Here is a 16,991-nt window from a genome sequence, read left to right on the forward strand (position 1 = left end):
CCTTCCCATCTTACCTGATTACATTATAAGCCAGACTCCAGAAAGTTCTCTGCATTTTAATTGTTCATGTGCAGGTCCTGGTGCCATAGGAAAATCCCTTTTGTTCTGTTGGCTCTTATATACAAATTGGCATCTTGCTAGTCTGGCAGACAGGAGGCTAAAAACTTGATGTGCAACCTTTCAACTTCTTGGACAGGTAGCTTTAGTTTAACCTCTCAGCATTCAGAGTGTGCAACTTAAAACATGTACTATCTGGCATTAACAAGATAAAGTTGTAACTTTTTACACAGAACATCATTCCACAATTTGGACCAGAATTTCAGATAGGTACTTTAACCATTGAGAGTACTAAAAACTACACTGTCCCCAGACTCCTCTATATATTTAAAATTCCTAGTGCAGAGATGTTCTTGTTCCTTCCTGATAACCTACAGATGTATTGTATATTCTCTTTCTCTCAAATGATGCTACTAAGCTGAATATCTGTTTTCCTGTGGAAAGTACAATTATTGTTTCATGGTAAAATAATTATAAATACTATACCCTATTTTAGTTTATAATATTAACCTATTTTACCCTATCATCTACCCTGTTTGGCTGTATTTGCCTTTTATTGTTATATAATTTTATAATTATAAATACTTATGCATTTGCACTGACTATTTTGCATGCTATTAGCATGCTTTTATTCTGAACACACCTGCAAGGACCACTGAACACTAGGGTTGACAGGCATTGGAGAAAGATGGGTAATATGAGAATATTGTTTCAGTAGTGATGAGACTGATTAGTACATAGTTTGCGATAGCAGGCTAAATGTGGGAAAGTCTTGATGTGTTTGCAACAGATGAGCCACATGGACAAGTGAAATCTGAGAAAGTCCTTTTTGTTCTAAGATTATTTATTGCGACAAATTAGCCTTTACATTCTTGATCTTCTTCCATCACTTTAAATAGGGATGGGCATAAACCCAAAAAGTCTGGCTCAGTTCTGGCAGTCCCTGAACAAAGACAGAAGGCCCCCATCTGAGCCAGTCCAGTGAGTTTTCCCTTTCTCCCAGCCATGTGGGGGGGGGGGTTTACCTGGGAAGGGTTAAATGGCTAGTAGCTTGAAACCAGGGGGATGACTGAAATTGACTGCTGAAATGGCTTGTAGCCATTTAAACCTAACAGCTCAGCTGCAGACTGTGCTTCGCTCAGTTGGCCCCAAATATGACAAAAGTTCAATAAATGTTCTTACTTTCCCAAACATTGGTTCAGGGGCTCCAAAGCTTCCCAGGTTCATGCCAAATTTTGGGTTATGAGCTGATTTGTGCCCATCCTTAACTTCAAATTTAAATTTAAAGTCTGAGGAAGAGTGCCTTCACTTGAAAGCTCTCACACCTTGAATAAATCTTTGTTGGTCTTAAAGGCCTTATTGCAGTGGTCCCCAACCTTTCTGAGGCTGGGGACCGGCAGGGCATCGGGCCGCGCCCACGCGGACCACGCCCGCATCGGGCCGCACCCGCACGGGCCATGCCCCGCATCGGGCCGCGCAAATGCGCGGCCCAGCCCTGATTCCCTCTCCCCGCCCTCCCGCAGTAAGAAGCTTCCCAGGCCGCAAGCTTGCGGCCTGGGAAGTTTTTTACGGGGGGGCGGGGAGAGAGAGCTGTGGCCCGGCGCCATGGCCTTAGCGGCCCGGCACTGGGCCGCCGGCCGCAGGTTGGGGACCACTGCCTTATTGGACTCGTTTTATAATATCTTATTTCTTCCCACCCCTGCAAATGACTTTTACCTCACTGGTGTCTAGTAATTCGGTATCTCATATAAAGCACTACAGGTGCGTTCAAATTTTCTCCATTGTGTTTTCTCAGTAGAGTTCAAGAATGCTACTGCTTTCAAAATGCTAAGTGATTTGAATCGGTCTGATGATTATGTTCAATCTCTGATAGTGTGGCTGTGGCTGTTCACATGAAATGCATAATCGTGTGAGGACCAAGGGAGGAAACAAATGCAGTAACATTTGATAGATAAATTACCAAGAAAACAAACAAACATAGGGTCAGTGAAAACAAACAACCAAAATCTGTTGCAAAAATATTTTCTTCTTGGGCAGTGTTTTGAATGTCCCCATGTGTGGTGTTTGCTACATTTTAGTCATAAACTGTTTAAGGTAACTACCGTATTTGTCGGCGTACAAGGCGACTGGGCGTATAAGACGACCCCCCAACATTTCAACTCAAAATATTGAGTGAGCCCAGTGGGGGGGGGAGCCGCTCGCCGCCTGCCGCTCGCCGCCCGCCGCCCGCGGCGCTGCTCACCCAGTGGGGGGGAGCCGCTCGCTGCTCCCCGCCACCCGCCACCGCTCGCCGCTCGCCGCCCGCCGGCGCAGCTCACCCAGTGGGGGGGAGCCGCTCGCCGCCGCCCACCGCCGCTCGCCGCTTGCCGCCGCTTGCGGCTCGCCAGAAGAGCACCCGGCGTATAAGACGGCCCCCCCACTTGGAGGCATGTTTTTCAGAGGAAAAAAGCCGTCTTATACGCCGGCAAATACGGTAAGTATTTTAAAAGGTTTTAGCCAATGTTGGAAATCCATTTGTTCAAGAGAAGATAGGCTTGTAAAGCTGATGCTTAACTTCCTTGCAAGGAGTCACAATACCCTGGACAGCCAGTTTTGAAGTTTGTCACCTTCCTTCTATAAAACCTTTAATAATTCATGCCACTTATCACTCCAGATCCATCTAATAGCATGTCCCAAAGTTATAATTTTTTAGTGGATTGTATTATTTGGGAGTGAGACATATTGGGCACCTTTTGCATAGAAATGCATAAGAGTCAAATAAAAATGAATAATTGTAATAAATGATCTATGTAAATAGAAGGTTGAGCTTTTTCTGTTTGGAAGGGGTGCTTCTTACTGGGGAGGTGGCATCTTAGCACAGGTGATTCTTATCAAGCAGTCAATGAAACAGATCTTAATTTCAGACTTCTGGTGTCCAGCACCCTACAATTCATTTCCTGCCTTATCGAGAGCAGGCTTTTTGTAGGAGATGCAGAACTAGAGTACTACAGCTGCAAGTAGTTCCACTTTTTTCTCTTATATTTTTATCTCAGTCCCTATTGTCTCTCCTCTCCTTTCTGTGGTGTTATAGCTGAGACAAATGAGGGACTAAAAGACTTCTAGCTCATCTCGCTGACACCAGAATTTGGAGGACAGCACTTCAATGACTGATCTCCTTTCTCCAGAGTCGTGGACAGAGGTTAGCACTAGAAGAGAAATCTTCAAGCCGCCACCAATTCACATGCAGAGTCCTGCAAGGAGCGGTCCTCCTATTTAACATCTTCATGCGCCCTCTTGCCCAGCTGGTATGGAAGTTCAGGCTGAGTTGTCACCGATATATGGACAACACCCAGCTCTTCCTCTTGATGGATGACTGCCCTGATTCTCTCCCAGAAACATTAGCCAGCTGCCTGGAAGAAGTGATGAGGTGGCTCAAGCAGAGTTGTCTGAAGCTCAGTCCGTAAAAGATGGAGGTCCTGTGGCTGGGCAGGAAGGGTCATGTGAGGAAGCATGTCTGCCCAACCTGGAACATGTATCACCAACAGAAAAGATGGGGGTCTACTCAGACTTCTTTACAGTACCCAAGGCAAACAGAGATTGGAGAGCAGCCATGGACCTAAAATTTCCCAACATGTACGTACAGATTTCTTATGGAAATGTTAAAATCGATCTCTACTCAAGCCCTACTCAAAGGAAAATATCTGATGTCCATGGACCTTATGGAGGTATATCTCCATGTCCTGATTCTGGAGGAACACAAGAAATACCTACGCTTCTGTGTACGAACAAGTCACTATCAGTTCAGAGCATTACTTTCGGATTCACAACAGTACCTAGGGTGTTATCAAAGATGCTTATTACACCAGTAGCTCTGCTCAGAGGTCAGGGGGTACGCATTAGTCCGTATCTCAACGACTTGTTACTGCAGGTGGAATCCAAAGAACAAGCCATGAGTCACACCAAGAAGGCCATGGAAACCTTACAAGGTTGCTGGTTTCTACTCAACATTCAGAACAGGTCACTGACACCATCTCAGTCACTATAACATCTTGGGGTAGAGATAGATACACGAAAGACCTGTTTTTACATGACAGACAAAAAGATACAGAAAATCAAGACCTTGGCTAATCAGGTGATCAAGAGCAAGATGGGCACATTGATTTCAAACCTAACACAGTAGAGTGGGGTCGGGCTCACTCTCAACTTTTACAGAACTTTCTGAAAGCCTTCAAAAACGACATCACACACACGAGGGATTAGAATCTTGTAGTTCCCCTGGAAATAAAGTGAAACCTCACTTGGTGGACAAGAAAAGAGAACCTAAGACAAGGGAAGATGTTCATTCGCCTGAAGGTATTCACAGATGCCAGCCTGTCAGACTGGGTAGCCACCCTAGAAGGAAAAACAATGCAGGGAAAGGAGTTGCTCCAAGAGTCTCAACTGCCAATAAATGTTCTGGAGATGTGGGTGGTGTTTCTGGCCCTGATCCACTTAAAGCAAGAGGTAAAACATATATTAATTTCAACTGACAATACTGCCACCAAGGCATATATAAACAACCAAGGAGCCTGTAAGTCATCCAGCATGCACAAGAAGGCACTGAGGGTACTTCACTGGGAAGAGAGGTACCTGCTGTCACTAAGGGCAAAACACATTCTTGGACAGAAAAATATCTGGGCAGATTGGCTAAGCAGGACAATGATTTAGACCTCAGAGTGGCAACTGAAACCAGAGCTTTTTGATCGGGTGGCATGTCACTTCTGAAGACCAGAGATAGATCTGATCGCAGCTTTGTTCAACAGGCAGACCCAGAGATTCATGTCAAGATACTTTCATCCAGCAGCATTCAACATGGATGCACTAATGGCACCATGGGTGAAAGTCTTTGTGTGCACTTTTCCGCTGCTTCTTGTTTGAGTGTTTACAAGAATAAGAAGCTGAAAAGCAGAGGCAGTACTAATAGCCCCAGCATGGCCAAGATGGCCGTAGTTTTCAATACTAGTCAGGTTGTCATTGCAACCCGCAATCAGGATTCCAGTTCAGGCCCACAATGTGGTACCCGTATCCATAATGGCTGAAACTGATCACCTGGATATTGAGCGGAAGCAACAAATTATAAAGGGCTACAGCAGTGAGGTGCTTCACACTTTGATGTCTTCTCAGCAGCAATCAACAAACAGAATATAGAACACGACTTGCAAATCCTTTGTTAGGTGCTGTAGGCAGAAGAAAGTATATCACATGTCTCTAAAACTTAGAGACATCCTGCAATTTCTACAAGGCAGACTAGCACAGAAGATGAAGGTAGCCACCCTGAGAAGACAGGTGGCGACACTGGTATCAGTATATCCCAACTTTAAGGGGAGACCTGTGTCAAAGCATCCACATGCTACCAGATTTCTGAAAGGGGCAGCTCAGGAGAAGGAACCACAGCATAGGTTCCCCACCTGGAGCCTAAATAAAATTCTGACAGGTCTGATTTAATCACCATTAGAGCTGATAATGGAGTCTTCCTTAAAACACTTAAGGATGAAAATCATATTCTTAATAGCTGTGACATCAGCCAGAAGAATTTCGGAACTTGCAGCTCTATCCATCAAGAAAGAAATTTGTGTGTTCCATAAGGATAAGGTAATCCTGTGGGTGGATCCAACCTTGAAGCCAAAGGTGTTGTCATCCTTTCATGATGATGTCACCAGGACATCATTCTACCATCCTTTTGTCCAAAACCAGTACATTTCAACGGAAATCTTATGGCATACTCTGGATGTAAGACAAACTCTAAAGGCATTACTGATAAGGACGGAAAGTATCAGAAAATCAGAAGCGTTATTTGTGTCCATACCGAAGCCAAGTGAAGGTTCAAAGATGTCCAGCGTAGCGATAGGGTGGTGCCTAAGAGCAGGAAGCATATAGGCACAGAAACTAATTCTTCCTGCGAGGATAACAGCTCATTCAGTGAGAAGTACAGCTACATCAGCAGCTTTATTCAGCAGAGCCTCTGTACAGGAAATTTTCAGGGCAGCCACGTGGGCAAATCCATCAACCCTTCCAGCAATACAAGATTGATGTCTACAGCTCAGCAGAGGCAACTTTCAGCCAGATAGTTTTGCAACAGGTAATCAGGAAGGAAGATGATGGCCCACCCTAAGTGGGATGCAGCTTTGGGAGGTCCCAAGAAGATGCCCTCACCCCAGGGGGAGAACAACCATTGGATACGTATTGTGAAGGGCCCCTTTCCCATGGAATTTGAGTTGCGTTTATATATAGTACATAATTTGCTATGGGAGTGGCCAAACTAAGGAAGGGAGGGGGTGAGTTCCATCTAGTGGCCAGAAGAACTTTGAAGTTCCTATCTCCCATTACCCAGCGGTGGAAACTCACCCAACAACATGTCCTCTTATACCCCAGGGAGAAGGACCCTTCACGGTATGTATCCAATGGTTGATGTGGTATTTTTGGCCAGGAAAGAAATTTCTGTAGGATATTTTTTCTTATTAATTCTGCATTTCATATCAGCACATAAATTAACAGTGCAATCCTGTGCACATTTGCTTTGCTGTAAGTACCAGTTTGTTTAATGGAGCTTACTCCTAAGAAAGCAGCCATAGGATTGTTGTTGCTGTTGTCAGATATTCAGTCGTGTCTAACTCTTGGTGATCCCATGGCATGACTGTCACCACAGTCCCCAATCTCACACCACCTCCCTCAGCCATGCAGTGTTCTGGTCAGTGTCCACCCCAATCACATCCAACCACCACTCTGTCAGCCTGGTTTCCTTTTACCACTAACAAATCCTAGTATAATTGCTTTCTTCATTGAGTTGGTTTGCATGATATGGGCAAAGAAAGTAAGCTGGAGTTTCATGATTTTCCCTACCAGTGATACAGCAGGCTTTATGCACTGTAGTATTTCCTTGTTTGTGACTTGCTATCCATGGAACCCACAGAAGCCTTCTCCAACACCAGAGTTCAAATTGATTGATTATTCTCTTGTCTGATTTTTGCATTGTCCAACTTTCACAACCATAAATGGCTATTGGAAATATGATATATCTAACTAATCTACATTTGGTAGTTAGGCTTAAGTCCTTGCTTTTCCATGTTCGGTTCAAGTTCATCATTGCTGAGCAACCCAGAGCCATTCAGTGTTTTATTTCTATGCTGCAATCACTACTCATGTCAATTAGTGATCCAAGAAAAATTAATGATTGAATTCATTCTATCTCCTCGCCATCCATTTTTATTGTGACATGTCTGTTTTTGCAGTGGTCTTTATTTTTGTCTTTTAAGTGTTTAAGAAAAGGCCATATTTCTTACTTACTTCATTGACCTTTGTAATCAGCTGTTCTAGGCCTTCCTTAGTTTCTGATAGGAGGGTCTGAAGATTATTTGATTACTTGATTGCTTGATTCTTTGAGTTCAGTCTTTCTTATAATGATCTCAGTACACAAGTTAAACAGGAAGGGGGAAAGAATACAACCTTTCTCAATTTTGAACCAGTCAGTGACACCAAATGGTGTCCATACAGTGGCTTCTCAGTTTGTGTAAAGCAACTACATCAGGATTACCACCCAACAAATGTTTCTGAACATTGGAGACTCAGTACTACAATTATTGTGGTGTTCTAGTATATTATTTCACAACTGTCCTTTTGTTTTAAAAATAGCAGTCATTGCTGAAGATAATGGCTGCAGTTTTAAGAATCAGCTTGACCATTAATGTGACATAGTTGTTTGTTAAATGTCTTGAGTTCACTTTACACATTATGATGCTAATACTGATTGTCTGTGTTTTATGTTTACAGCTGACATTATCTCAACAGTTGAATTTAATTACTCTGGAGATCTTCTTGCAACAGGAGACAAAGGTGGTAGAGTGGTTATATTTCAAAGGGAACCAGAGGTCAGTGCAATTTGAAATAATGAAAGTGGGTTATTAACACAGCTTTACTAAGTGTTTGTTTAAAGAAAGTGACATTGCACAATCACGTCACCAAGTTGACTTGAATCCATGGTGTGTTCGTGAATAGCTTTTAGTCTATTCTGTTTTATTGAATTTGATCCATAGTTGAAGCACTTGGCAGGTTAGGGAATGATTGTTTTTTCTCCAGAAGCCATTATGCCACAATCATCTTCCAGGATACATTAAGCATTTTACCTTTGAATTTAGACATTTGTGGGGGGAAATGAAGATGCCTACTTCATTCATAAGTAAGCTTAAAATATGTAGAGAAATCTTTCCATTGTAGAGAAACCATTCCATTCAACCTTTCTTATAAATTGTGTAAGTAATGATTAAGAGATGTTAAAGAATAATATTCACAGGGATTCTTTACTATTAATCCTTAGTTTTGCATGGTGGGGCAAGGAGACTGCTTCACCCTTTTTTACGGCATGGATAGAAGTGCAACTACTTATGCCACTGTAAGAAGTAGGCAAATAAACGTGCTGTGAGAACAGATGTAACATGCAACCGTGTATGTACTTCTTTACTGTTCATAGGTGGTTATTTGTGTAGTGAATATATAATGTGAAATAACCTTTATAAAGGAAGAGAAATATGGATTTACAGGAAGCCACAGATGAAATTTCTTTAGTAAAAGCAGAGTATAAATATAGTAAGTTTCTCCTCTGATTTATTGAAAAAATCTCTAGAGAACATATCAACCAAAGCCAAAAGAACTGTTTAAATGTTCTTGAAAACTATACAGTTATTTTAAGTGTTTACTCTGTATGGTTGAAAGGTGCAATGTAAACATTTTAAATAATTCCATGTGCTTGGAGTGTCTAGTGAGTTCTTCTGAGAGAATGTTGTCCTTTTTTACACTGGTATACTGTAGTGGCTAAGAGAATGAGCTGTGATCTCAGAGGTCCCCAGTTAAAATGTTACATTTGTCATGAACACGATACCTTTGAAAATTACATGACATTTTTTATTGGTAACTTCTTAAAAAATCCTCTTGGTATATGCGAATTACATTAGAACTCCTTTATACTGTTTTTGCTTCCTTGCAGAATAAAAGTCGTCCTCATTCAAGGGGAGAGTATAATGTTTACAGTACCTTTCAAAGTCATGAACCTGAGTTTGACTACTTGAAAAGTCTAGAAATTGAGGAAAAGATTAATAAAATTAGGTGGTTACCACAACAGAATGCTGCTCACTTCTTATTATCTACCAATGGTAAGGAATTTTATAAAATATATATTTTGTTATAGGCTCTCTAGAAATGAAGTGATTAAATACATCTAGGTTTCTTGGTACTTTATAATTACAATGATTACATAATTTCTAATATAATCACACATGAACCTACCTTATACTGAATCAGACTCTCAGTTCATCACAGTCAGTGTTATCTAGTCAGACTGGCAGCAACTCTCCAGGGTCTCAGTCTGGGGTCTTTCACAAAATCTACTGCCTGATCCCATTTAACTGGAGATGCCAGGAATTGAACCTGGGACCTTCTGCTTACCAGGCAGAGGTACTTCCACTCAAGCAACTTGTATGGCTGTCCTGTTCTGTTTGCTGGCTCCTATCATCTTACATACAGGCAAATGGGGGGGAGGGGGGCTCTTTCTAAAATACCCATAACAATCTGTGGCCACACTGTTGCGGAGTACTTCTTGAAAGGTCCCTAGTCCTCTCTTCACATGCCCTCTTACCTTAATGAAGCTGTCCACTATGATCTCTGTTCTCCTATTCATGGAAGAACAGGTTCTGTATGTGAGAGTGGCAGGGAAGTAAAGGAAGTCAGAGGGTTTTGTTGTCTTTCTACAGCTTGTTTAGTGCCATGATTACGTGCATGAAAAGTGCTGTTGCTTGTTCAGGAATTATATTTATCCTGTAATCACATCCCAATCTCATTAAAATTGGACAGTTGTAAATGGATTTTTAAATATTTACAGAGTTATACACAAAATAGTTGTATTCAAATAAGGCCCATGTATTTGATGATGCCAGTTTACTATAGTCTTGTCTTGAGTAGTATATAAGCTAGCATTAATTATTTAAGGACTGATAATGTATTTTGCTGATTGACAGTTTCACCCTAAGAAGATAATAGTACTAGAGAAACTGAAGGTTTACTTTGCCTGCAATCCATTTTTGGGAATAAGACTTACTGTATAAAACTGGATTTATTTCTTCCTAAGACCTTCCTAAGATTATTCCTTGAGTTTCTCAGTTTCACTCATTATTATTGTTAGAGGTTTTTAAGTAATCCTGTTAGTTTCCTGGTTAATGTAAGAAATCCCCCAGAAGTTTATCAAACAACAAGGGCAGTGAGCATATTTACCTAGCAAAACTAGTTTTCCTTTTGCTATTTTGAATCTATCGGTCTATGCAAATTATGTTTTTTAATGTACTAAAAGAAAAACAAAGGTAGAAAACCTTATAATAAAACCGTATTTTGAGTATAAGTGGCTCATAATTTGGAGAGCACATTTTTGGTCTTAATAGGGTAGAATAGCTGAAGAAATATGGTAAAGTATAATTTTCTTAAAGTTAAAAATACAAACAGATGTTCAAAGTTTTTATGTTCCTTGCCTTTAATTTAGTGTATTTTCCAGAATTTATATGCCAGCTTTATATATATAATTTTTGTTAAAGATATGTTTGCATTAAAAGTGTCTTCTAGTTCATATGAAAAATCTCTTAGTCATAAAAAGTGTGCATTTTGAAATATTGAAATGTAAGCTTACTATTGAAGCTTTTAGAGGTTTTTCCTTTATGATTTTTAGTGGGTGGATACATTTGCAAGTTTAGTTGCACAGAAGCTTAGGCTTTTTAGAAAATAACAGGATGGTTCTTTATACTGTAAACCTTATTTGCAAATCATTTATTTTATTATTAATCATATTTATTTCTAGGCCGCGCCTTTCAGCCCTGCAATCTCGGGGTGGTTCACATGTACCCAAAAAGGCATCCTAATTTTTCTTTTTTACTTCAAGAATAACCTGTGCCTTGTGTTGCATGTGTGTTATGATTCTGCTGGAGAATAGAATGTGTTATTGGCCACAAAATTTAAGCTTTCATTTGAAACAAAACAGAACCTTGCAAGCCTTATGGCTGCAGTGTTTTCAGGTATAAGAAGAATGCCTATTGAAATCTCAGCACTCAGAGTGCTCACTGGTTTAGATTTCCAGTCATGCTGAGCAGCTTCAGTGAATTGCATAGTTAATTTCTTACCATTACGAGCAAAACCAGAGCAAACTGTGCTCCGAGCTCCCCGAGTCCTTTGGCCAGTTTGCTGGTAGTGAATAATTTTCCCTGGAGATTTCTATGAATTACACAAAATGCACAGAAGCAAAACAGTCTTTCTTGCATCTCCCAGGCTTCATAGTAGTCTGAAGCAGTGACAGAAAAGAGCTGCTGGAGATTAAACAAGACTTACCTTGTCAGTCAGGTACTAGAAAAGAAGCAGGGAGGGGCTTGCTCTCTTTCTTCCCTTATTGAAGGATCCCCAAGAGGTGAGGGGAAAGCCTGTATCTTTTTCTCTGCAAAAATGCTCTGTGTTTGTCAAAAGACTGGGGGGGGGGGGAGGCTGAATCCTGCTTCATTCCACATGTAGGCATTTGCAGAAGGTAAAAAAGTGAATGTTCCTCACAGCCTTTCCTATATCAGCAGATAATCAAATATAACTATAAATAACTTGAACAATTTCAAAATGTCTTTTCCCTTTTAGATAAAACTATTAAATTATGGAAAATCAGTGAAAGGGATAAGAGAGCTGAAGGTTATAACTTGAAAGATGAAGATGGAAGACTTCGGGATCCGTTTAGAATCACCGCATTAAGGGTATCTTGCTATCTAGAACCAATGAAATCTAAGTAACCTGGTATTCTGTTGTTGGGGAAAATGTACTAGATGTTTAAATGTTAAAAAGTTCTCAATTATCTTCTTAAAAGAACACCAGAGTGTTTTAGTGATATGAGAATGTTGGACTCTAATCTAGAGAACCGGGTTTGATTCCCCTCTCTTCCTCCACATGCAGCCAGCTGGGGTGACCTTGGGGCAGTCACAGTTCTTTATAAACTCTCTCAGCCCCATCTATTTCACAGGGTTGCTGTCGTGGGGAGAGTAAGGCAAGACAATTGTAAGCTGCTTTGAGACTCCTTAGGGTAGTGAAAAGCAGGCTATAAACTTCTCCTTCAAATAATTGTCACTTATAAAAGTCTAAAAGAAAAATTTCAGAACAAATAGGTTATTTGTTGTGTTTAGTTTTCTTTGTTAGATGTGCTAGAGCAGGGGTAGTCAACCTGTGGTCCTCCAGATTAAAACAACTAGCACACAGTATGGTAGCAGCATTTGAAAAGTATTCAGCCATCTCTCTTTGCTTGGCGTATGTTGAACATTATTTTATAAATTACTTTTTACTTTAAAGTGCAGAAGATAGGAGCATTCATTATGGTTGAAATACTATTGAATTTAGATTTCCAGTGATCCCCATTGCAGACATGAAGTCTGCAAGTGCTCACAAGTGTGAATTGGTACTATCATGTACAGAGTCTCTATCCTCTTCTCAAAGAACGTTGAAGTGCGTTGTATAGTTGGTGACACTTTTATGACCAGTGCAAGGATGTCTTATAAAGGGAGGAGGCATCTCTGTGGTAGCTGAAATACATTCAGTCTTTTCGAATGTTGATGTGAATGCTAGTTGACTTTTGATGAGAAAGATGTGGCAGAATTTGTAAATGACTAATGAGAGAATTTGGCTTTCTTGTGGTAGAAATCTTAATTCACTGCTGAGGCCCTTGATACCTATATGTTTGATGAACAAATTAAGGCTAAACTGAAAAATACAATTTTATTGTATACTGATGGATTAGTAATTTTGGAATCCTACAAACCTGGAATGCCTATAATACAATTTGACACTAAATTTAAAATGTATTGCAGGAGTAAGTACATTACCAACCACTGTTGTAACTCTTCAATTAGTATATTATTATTTTATTAAATACTGCAAACTTCAGAAACAAACTTATTATGTTCTCCATTTTAGGTGCCAATCTTGAAACCCATGGACCTAATGGTAGAAGCAAGTCCCCGAAGGATATTTGCAAATGCACACACGTATCACATAAACTCTATTTCAGTTAATAGTGATCATGAAACGTACCTTTCCGCAGATGACCTAAGAATCAACCTGTGGCATTTAGAAATCACAGATAGAAGTTTTAGTATCCTTTTTGCTGTTATTCTTCTGTTGCAATATATTTAAAACATTGTGATTACTAGAAATGTTTACTGCTAATTGCCTCTATAATGGCTATCATCGGTCAGTTTTGTAGGTTGCAAAACACCTATATTACTCTATATGGGTTATCTGTTCATCAGGCTACTCCCCTATTATCCCTCCCAGCAGGGCATAGATTGCTGTCGTTGAGTGGGAGGAAAGGGGTGGAGGGAACTGGGTTTGGAATGTACTGTTACCTCCAGAGGTTAATAATGTAGGATGAATGTGTTTTATTGTGGGGTTTTACCTTGTAACCTGCCATGAGCCAGCTAGTCTGGGAGTGGTGGGTAATTAAAATAATAATAATAATAATAATAATAATAATAATAATAATAATAATAATAATATTTGTTAGGCTTCTAGTATAATGATTTTTCAAGATGCAAAGCATGCATTATAAGAAAAGCAAGGGGTATTTCCTGAAACAAGGGAATGCAAAGTTCACAGCTCTGTCAGAATAACAAGAGTAATGGGGACTGCTGTTTTCTTCCTATCTTCCTTAGGAAACTTATTTCATGCCTTTTGACCCATGCTGTAGTTTCAAGTTTTAAAATTTTTCTTTTAAATGTCCTGCCATATCCAATGCTATATTTGGTAACTCTTGGCTGACAGTACAGTGATTTACTGAGCATTTGGATGGCCAGCTGTATATGTGAGTATATACTCACATATACCTGCCCTACTCCACGCTGAACAACTTAACCCCTGAAGTTCCTACAAGCTTCTTGCTGAAAGAGGTAGCTTCATATCCACAGTTCTTGCAATTTAATAACACATGAAAGTTGGAGATATCAGCTGGTATATTGTTTTAGGCCTGGGCTACATAATAAAGCACAATGAACTAGTTAAGAGGCTAGCAGAAGGCTGAGGTGATGGAATTCTTCAGACTGGAGGTGTGGGGTTACACTTTTTCAGAGTTCTCCTGTATTAATAATTGCTTGTAATTGAACAACTAACACAGCCTATAAAAAGCTAGGCTAGAACCTCTCTCTCTAATGTGCTGACTTTATGGTTGCAAAGAGTTTTGTTTCTTTTAACCAGGGGGAATGTGACTTTTACTGCTAATTGCCTCTTTGACCAGAAGACTAAAGAGAGAGCCCATTCACCCACCACACTGTGTTGCATGTGTAAACCAGGCCACAAACCTGTGCTCGCTTTTGTATACTGTATGTATGGATTTCTTAGCAGTTTGATAAATTGTCAGCTTTGATTTTGAAATGCTGCTTTGGAAAGATAATAGAAGTAGTAGATGTTAACTTTTTAGTTGTTTTATTATGTTTTAAATGTGATTTTTATGTTGTGAGCCAGCCTAAGCCCGTTTGCGGGGAAAGGAGGCCTAGATATCAAAATGTAAATAAATAAGACATTCGGCTTTTGGAAAAGCTATGCTACAAATATCAGTTCTGAGCACAGTTTAGGATAGTGATATTCGTTGGCTCTTTGACATGTTTCTTTTTGGCTCTTCTGTGCACAGTCCCTCAATGTTGCAATCGCCCCATGTTCCAGGAAGATGAGGAAGGTCATTGTGGTTGGCAGGTTGTTCCCACTATGAAATAGCTTTTGCTGTAGAGTGACTAAGCCTCCCTGAACTGCAAATCTCATGCCAGGGATGGAGTTATATAGGGCCAATCATTTTCAGCAACCCACTCACACTTCTCCACAGCTCCTACACTCTCCTCCCATCACCTGGACAGCCTCCAAAAAGAGAGCAAGCTGGTCACAGAGAAGACAAAGTGCATCAACCACTGCAGTGACCACCCAGGAAAAGAGCAAGCTGCCATAGTGTGTGTTTGGGTGTGGGAGGGGGGAGTTATTCCCTTTCCTCCACAGCCAGTTTCCTCTCCTCTGGAAGACTTTCTCTCGTTCTGTGGAGACAGAGGATGCAGAGAGGACATCCCTCCCCACCCTGCCCGTATTATAGATACACAAGGGCTGGCTCAGGTTCGACAGGGGTGTAGAAAGACATTGTACATGCTCAGAAGAATCTGGTAATTTATAGCTGTGAATTTAATAGTTAATACTAATATTAAAGTTAAAATAGTTAAGACTCATGGGGAGGTTCTGTAGTAGTCATGTGACTCTTTGGTTGATGGTAATTGCAAATTTGGCGCTAGTGATTGCCACTACTTTAGAAGGACTCATCAAGAAATGCCCAGACACATATTTCCAGAACGTTTCTGACCTTTACAAGCAAATTTCAGACATTGTAGATATAAAGCCTGCTAACATGGAGGAATTGACAGAGGTGATAACTGCAGCAGAGTTCCACCCCCATCATTGTAATGTGTTTGTCTACAGCAGTAGCAAAGGAACTATACGGCTCTGTGACATGCGTTCTTCAGCCCTCTGCGATAGACATTCTAAATGTAAGTAGCTTCTGGGTTTTATGAACTGTTGTCAGAAATAACATAGGTACGCTTCCAATATGGCAACAAAGAACAATAGTGACTAAATTTGCTTGTGCTTTCTTTAATGCAAAAACACACTTTCAAGGATAAGTATACATTTGGTTCAGTAGGCATAATTCTAAGAGAGATGTACCGCCTTATTGAAGAGGAAGGAATGCTTAAAGAAATGGATCTAAGAAGAAAAGGCAGATAATCTCTTCCTCTGTTCCACAAATCCTTGGTTCAAGAATGCATTCTCCACTATAATAGATTCCGTAGCAGTTCTTTGCAAGATATTGTGTCTGCCATTGTTCAACATGTTCTAGTTTTTGTCTCGTTTTGCTTGCATAACCTGGTCAAGCAGGGTGTGTTGAGTTTGGCTTTGGTTTAGGACTTAATAAGAGAACTGGAAGATTGCAATTGGGATTCTGATGGGATTTGGATCTTGTGTATTACTGTGCTAGTTCTGTGAAGTTTTAATTACGTTTTATTGTGTTAAATTCTCTGCTAATTGCCTTGTGCCCCAGGTACCTGGAAGAAAGGCAAGCCTATATATATCTATATTTAAACAATAAATAAAGAAGTGTGCAGTTGCCAGAATAGCAAATCAAAATTGCCTTGAAGACCATTTTCAAGAATAATCGTAGTATGCACTTTTCTCATGTTCACCTTTCTACAACGGTGTGTGCTAGATTTGATGCAGTCAGTCCTCCTTGAATGTGAGGTTTTAGAAGCGTTAGAGCACAACTAAAAATTCTAAAGAAATAGTTGCTGTAGCACTGTGGAGAATACAAGTTGTTTTGGAGAACCCAACAGTGGCAAGTCCTGCACTTTGTGTGCACCTTATAGTGCTTCATACAGAAATTGTACTGTGAGCATACAGTTTGGCAAATATGCTTTCTGCTGCTATTCCTGTATTTCTTATGGGACAGCTACAAAGCACCAAAATAGTTTTCAGTAATACATCACTCTTCAGGAGTTTGACAACTATGCTGTAGCAGAACTAGCTGTACTGGTTCCCAGTACTGAAAGGTAAATGTGTTAAAATACTGAGCCATAAAAAGGCTCCTTTATAGGTAAGGAGCGTCTTCTCATAAAGGTTTTTATCATGTCTTTATAGAATTAGACATCTTTGTTTCTGTAATTCTGTTGGTTTGTCTTAATGATTTGGAACTGAGTCAGGTTATGCTGATAGTATTAAATAAGACATTATAGTGACTGTTTCCTTTTTTTAATTTGTTCGTTCTGGTGTTTGTGTGCTTTTCTTTCACTTGAGTTGTGCCATCCATGCTGCACATTTATCCCCTTGTCCGCCATCAAGCAAGTAAC

At 40.2% G+C, this 16,991-nt stretch overlaps 1 protein-coding gene across 2 annotated transcripts in view; it reads left to right on the forward strand.

The window, feature by feature from the left end:
• Window positions 1–16,991, forward strand: part of PPP2R2D (protein phosphatase 2 regulatory subunit Bdelta) — a 33,353-nt gene that overhangs the window by 11,652 nt on the left and 4,710 nt on the right. For both annotated transcript variants that reach the window (XM_077350139.1, XM_077350140.1), the window contains exons 3-7: window positions 7,843–7,940; window positions 9,053–9,218; window positions 11,722–11,834; window positions 13,042–13,219; window positions 15,477–15,641. In XM_077350139.1, coding sequence (XP_077206254.1) covers window positions 7,843–7,940; window positions 9,053–9,218; window positions 11,722–11,834; window positions 13,042–13,219; window positions 15,477–15,641 — 720 coding nt within the window. The remainder of the gene's footprint in view (window positions 1–7,842; window positions 7,941–9,052; window positions 9,219–11,721; window positions 11,835–13,041; window positions 13,220–15,476; window positions 15,642–16,991) is intronic.

The sequence above is a fragment of the Paroedura picta genome, chromosome 8 (assembly GCF_049243985.1).
Source record: "Paroedura picta isolate Pp20150507F chromosome 8, Ppicta_v3.0, whole genome shotgun sequence".
Classification (NCBI taxonomy): Eukaryota; Metazoa; Chordata; class Lepidosauria; order Squamata; family Gekkonidae; genus Paroedura; species Paroedura picta.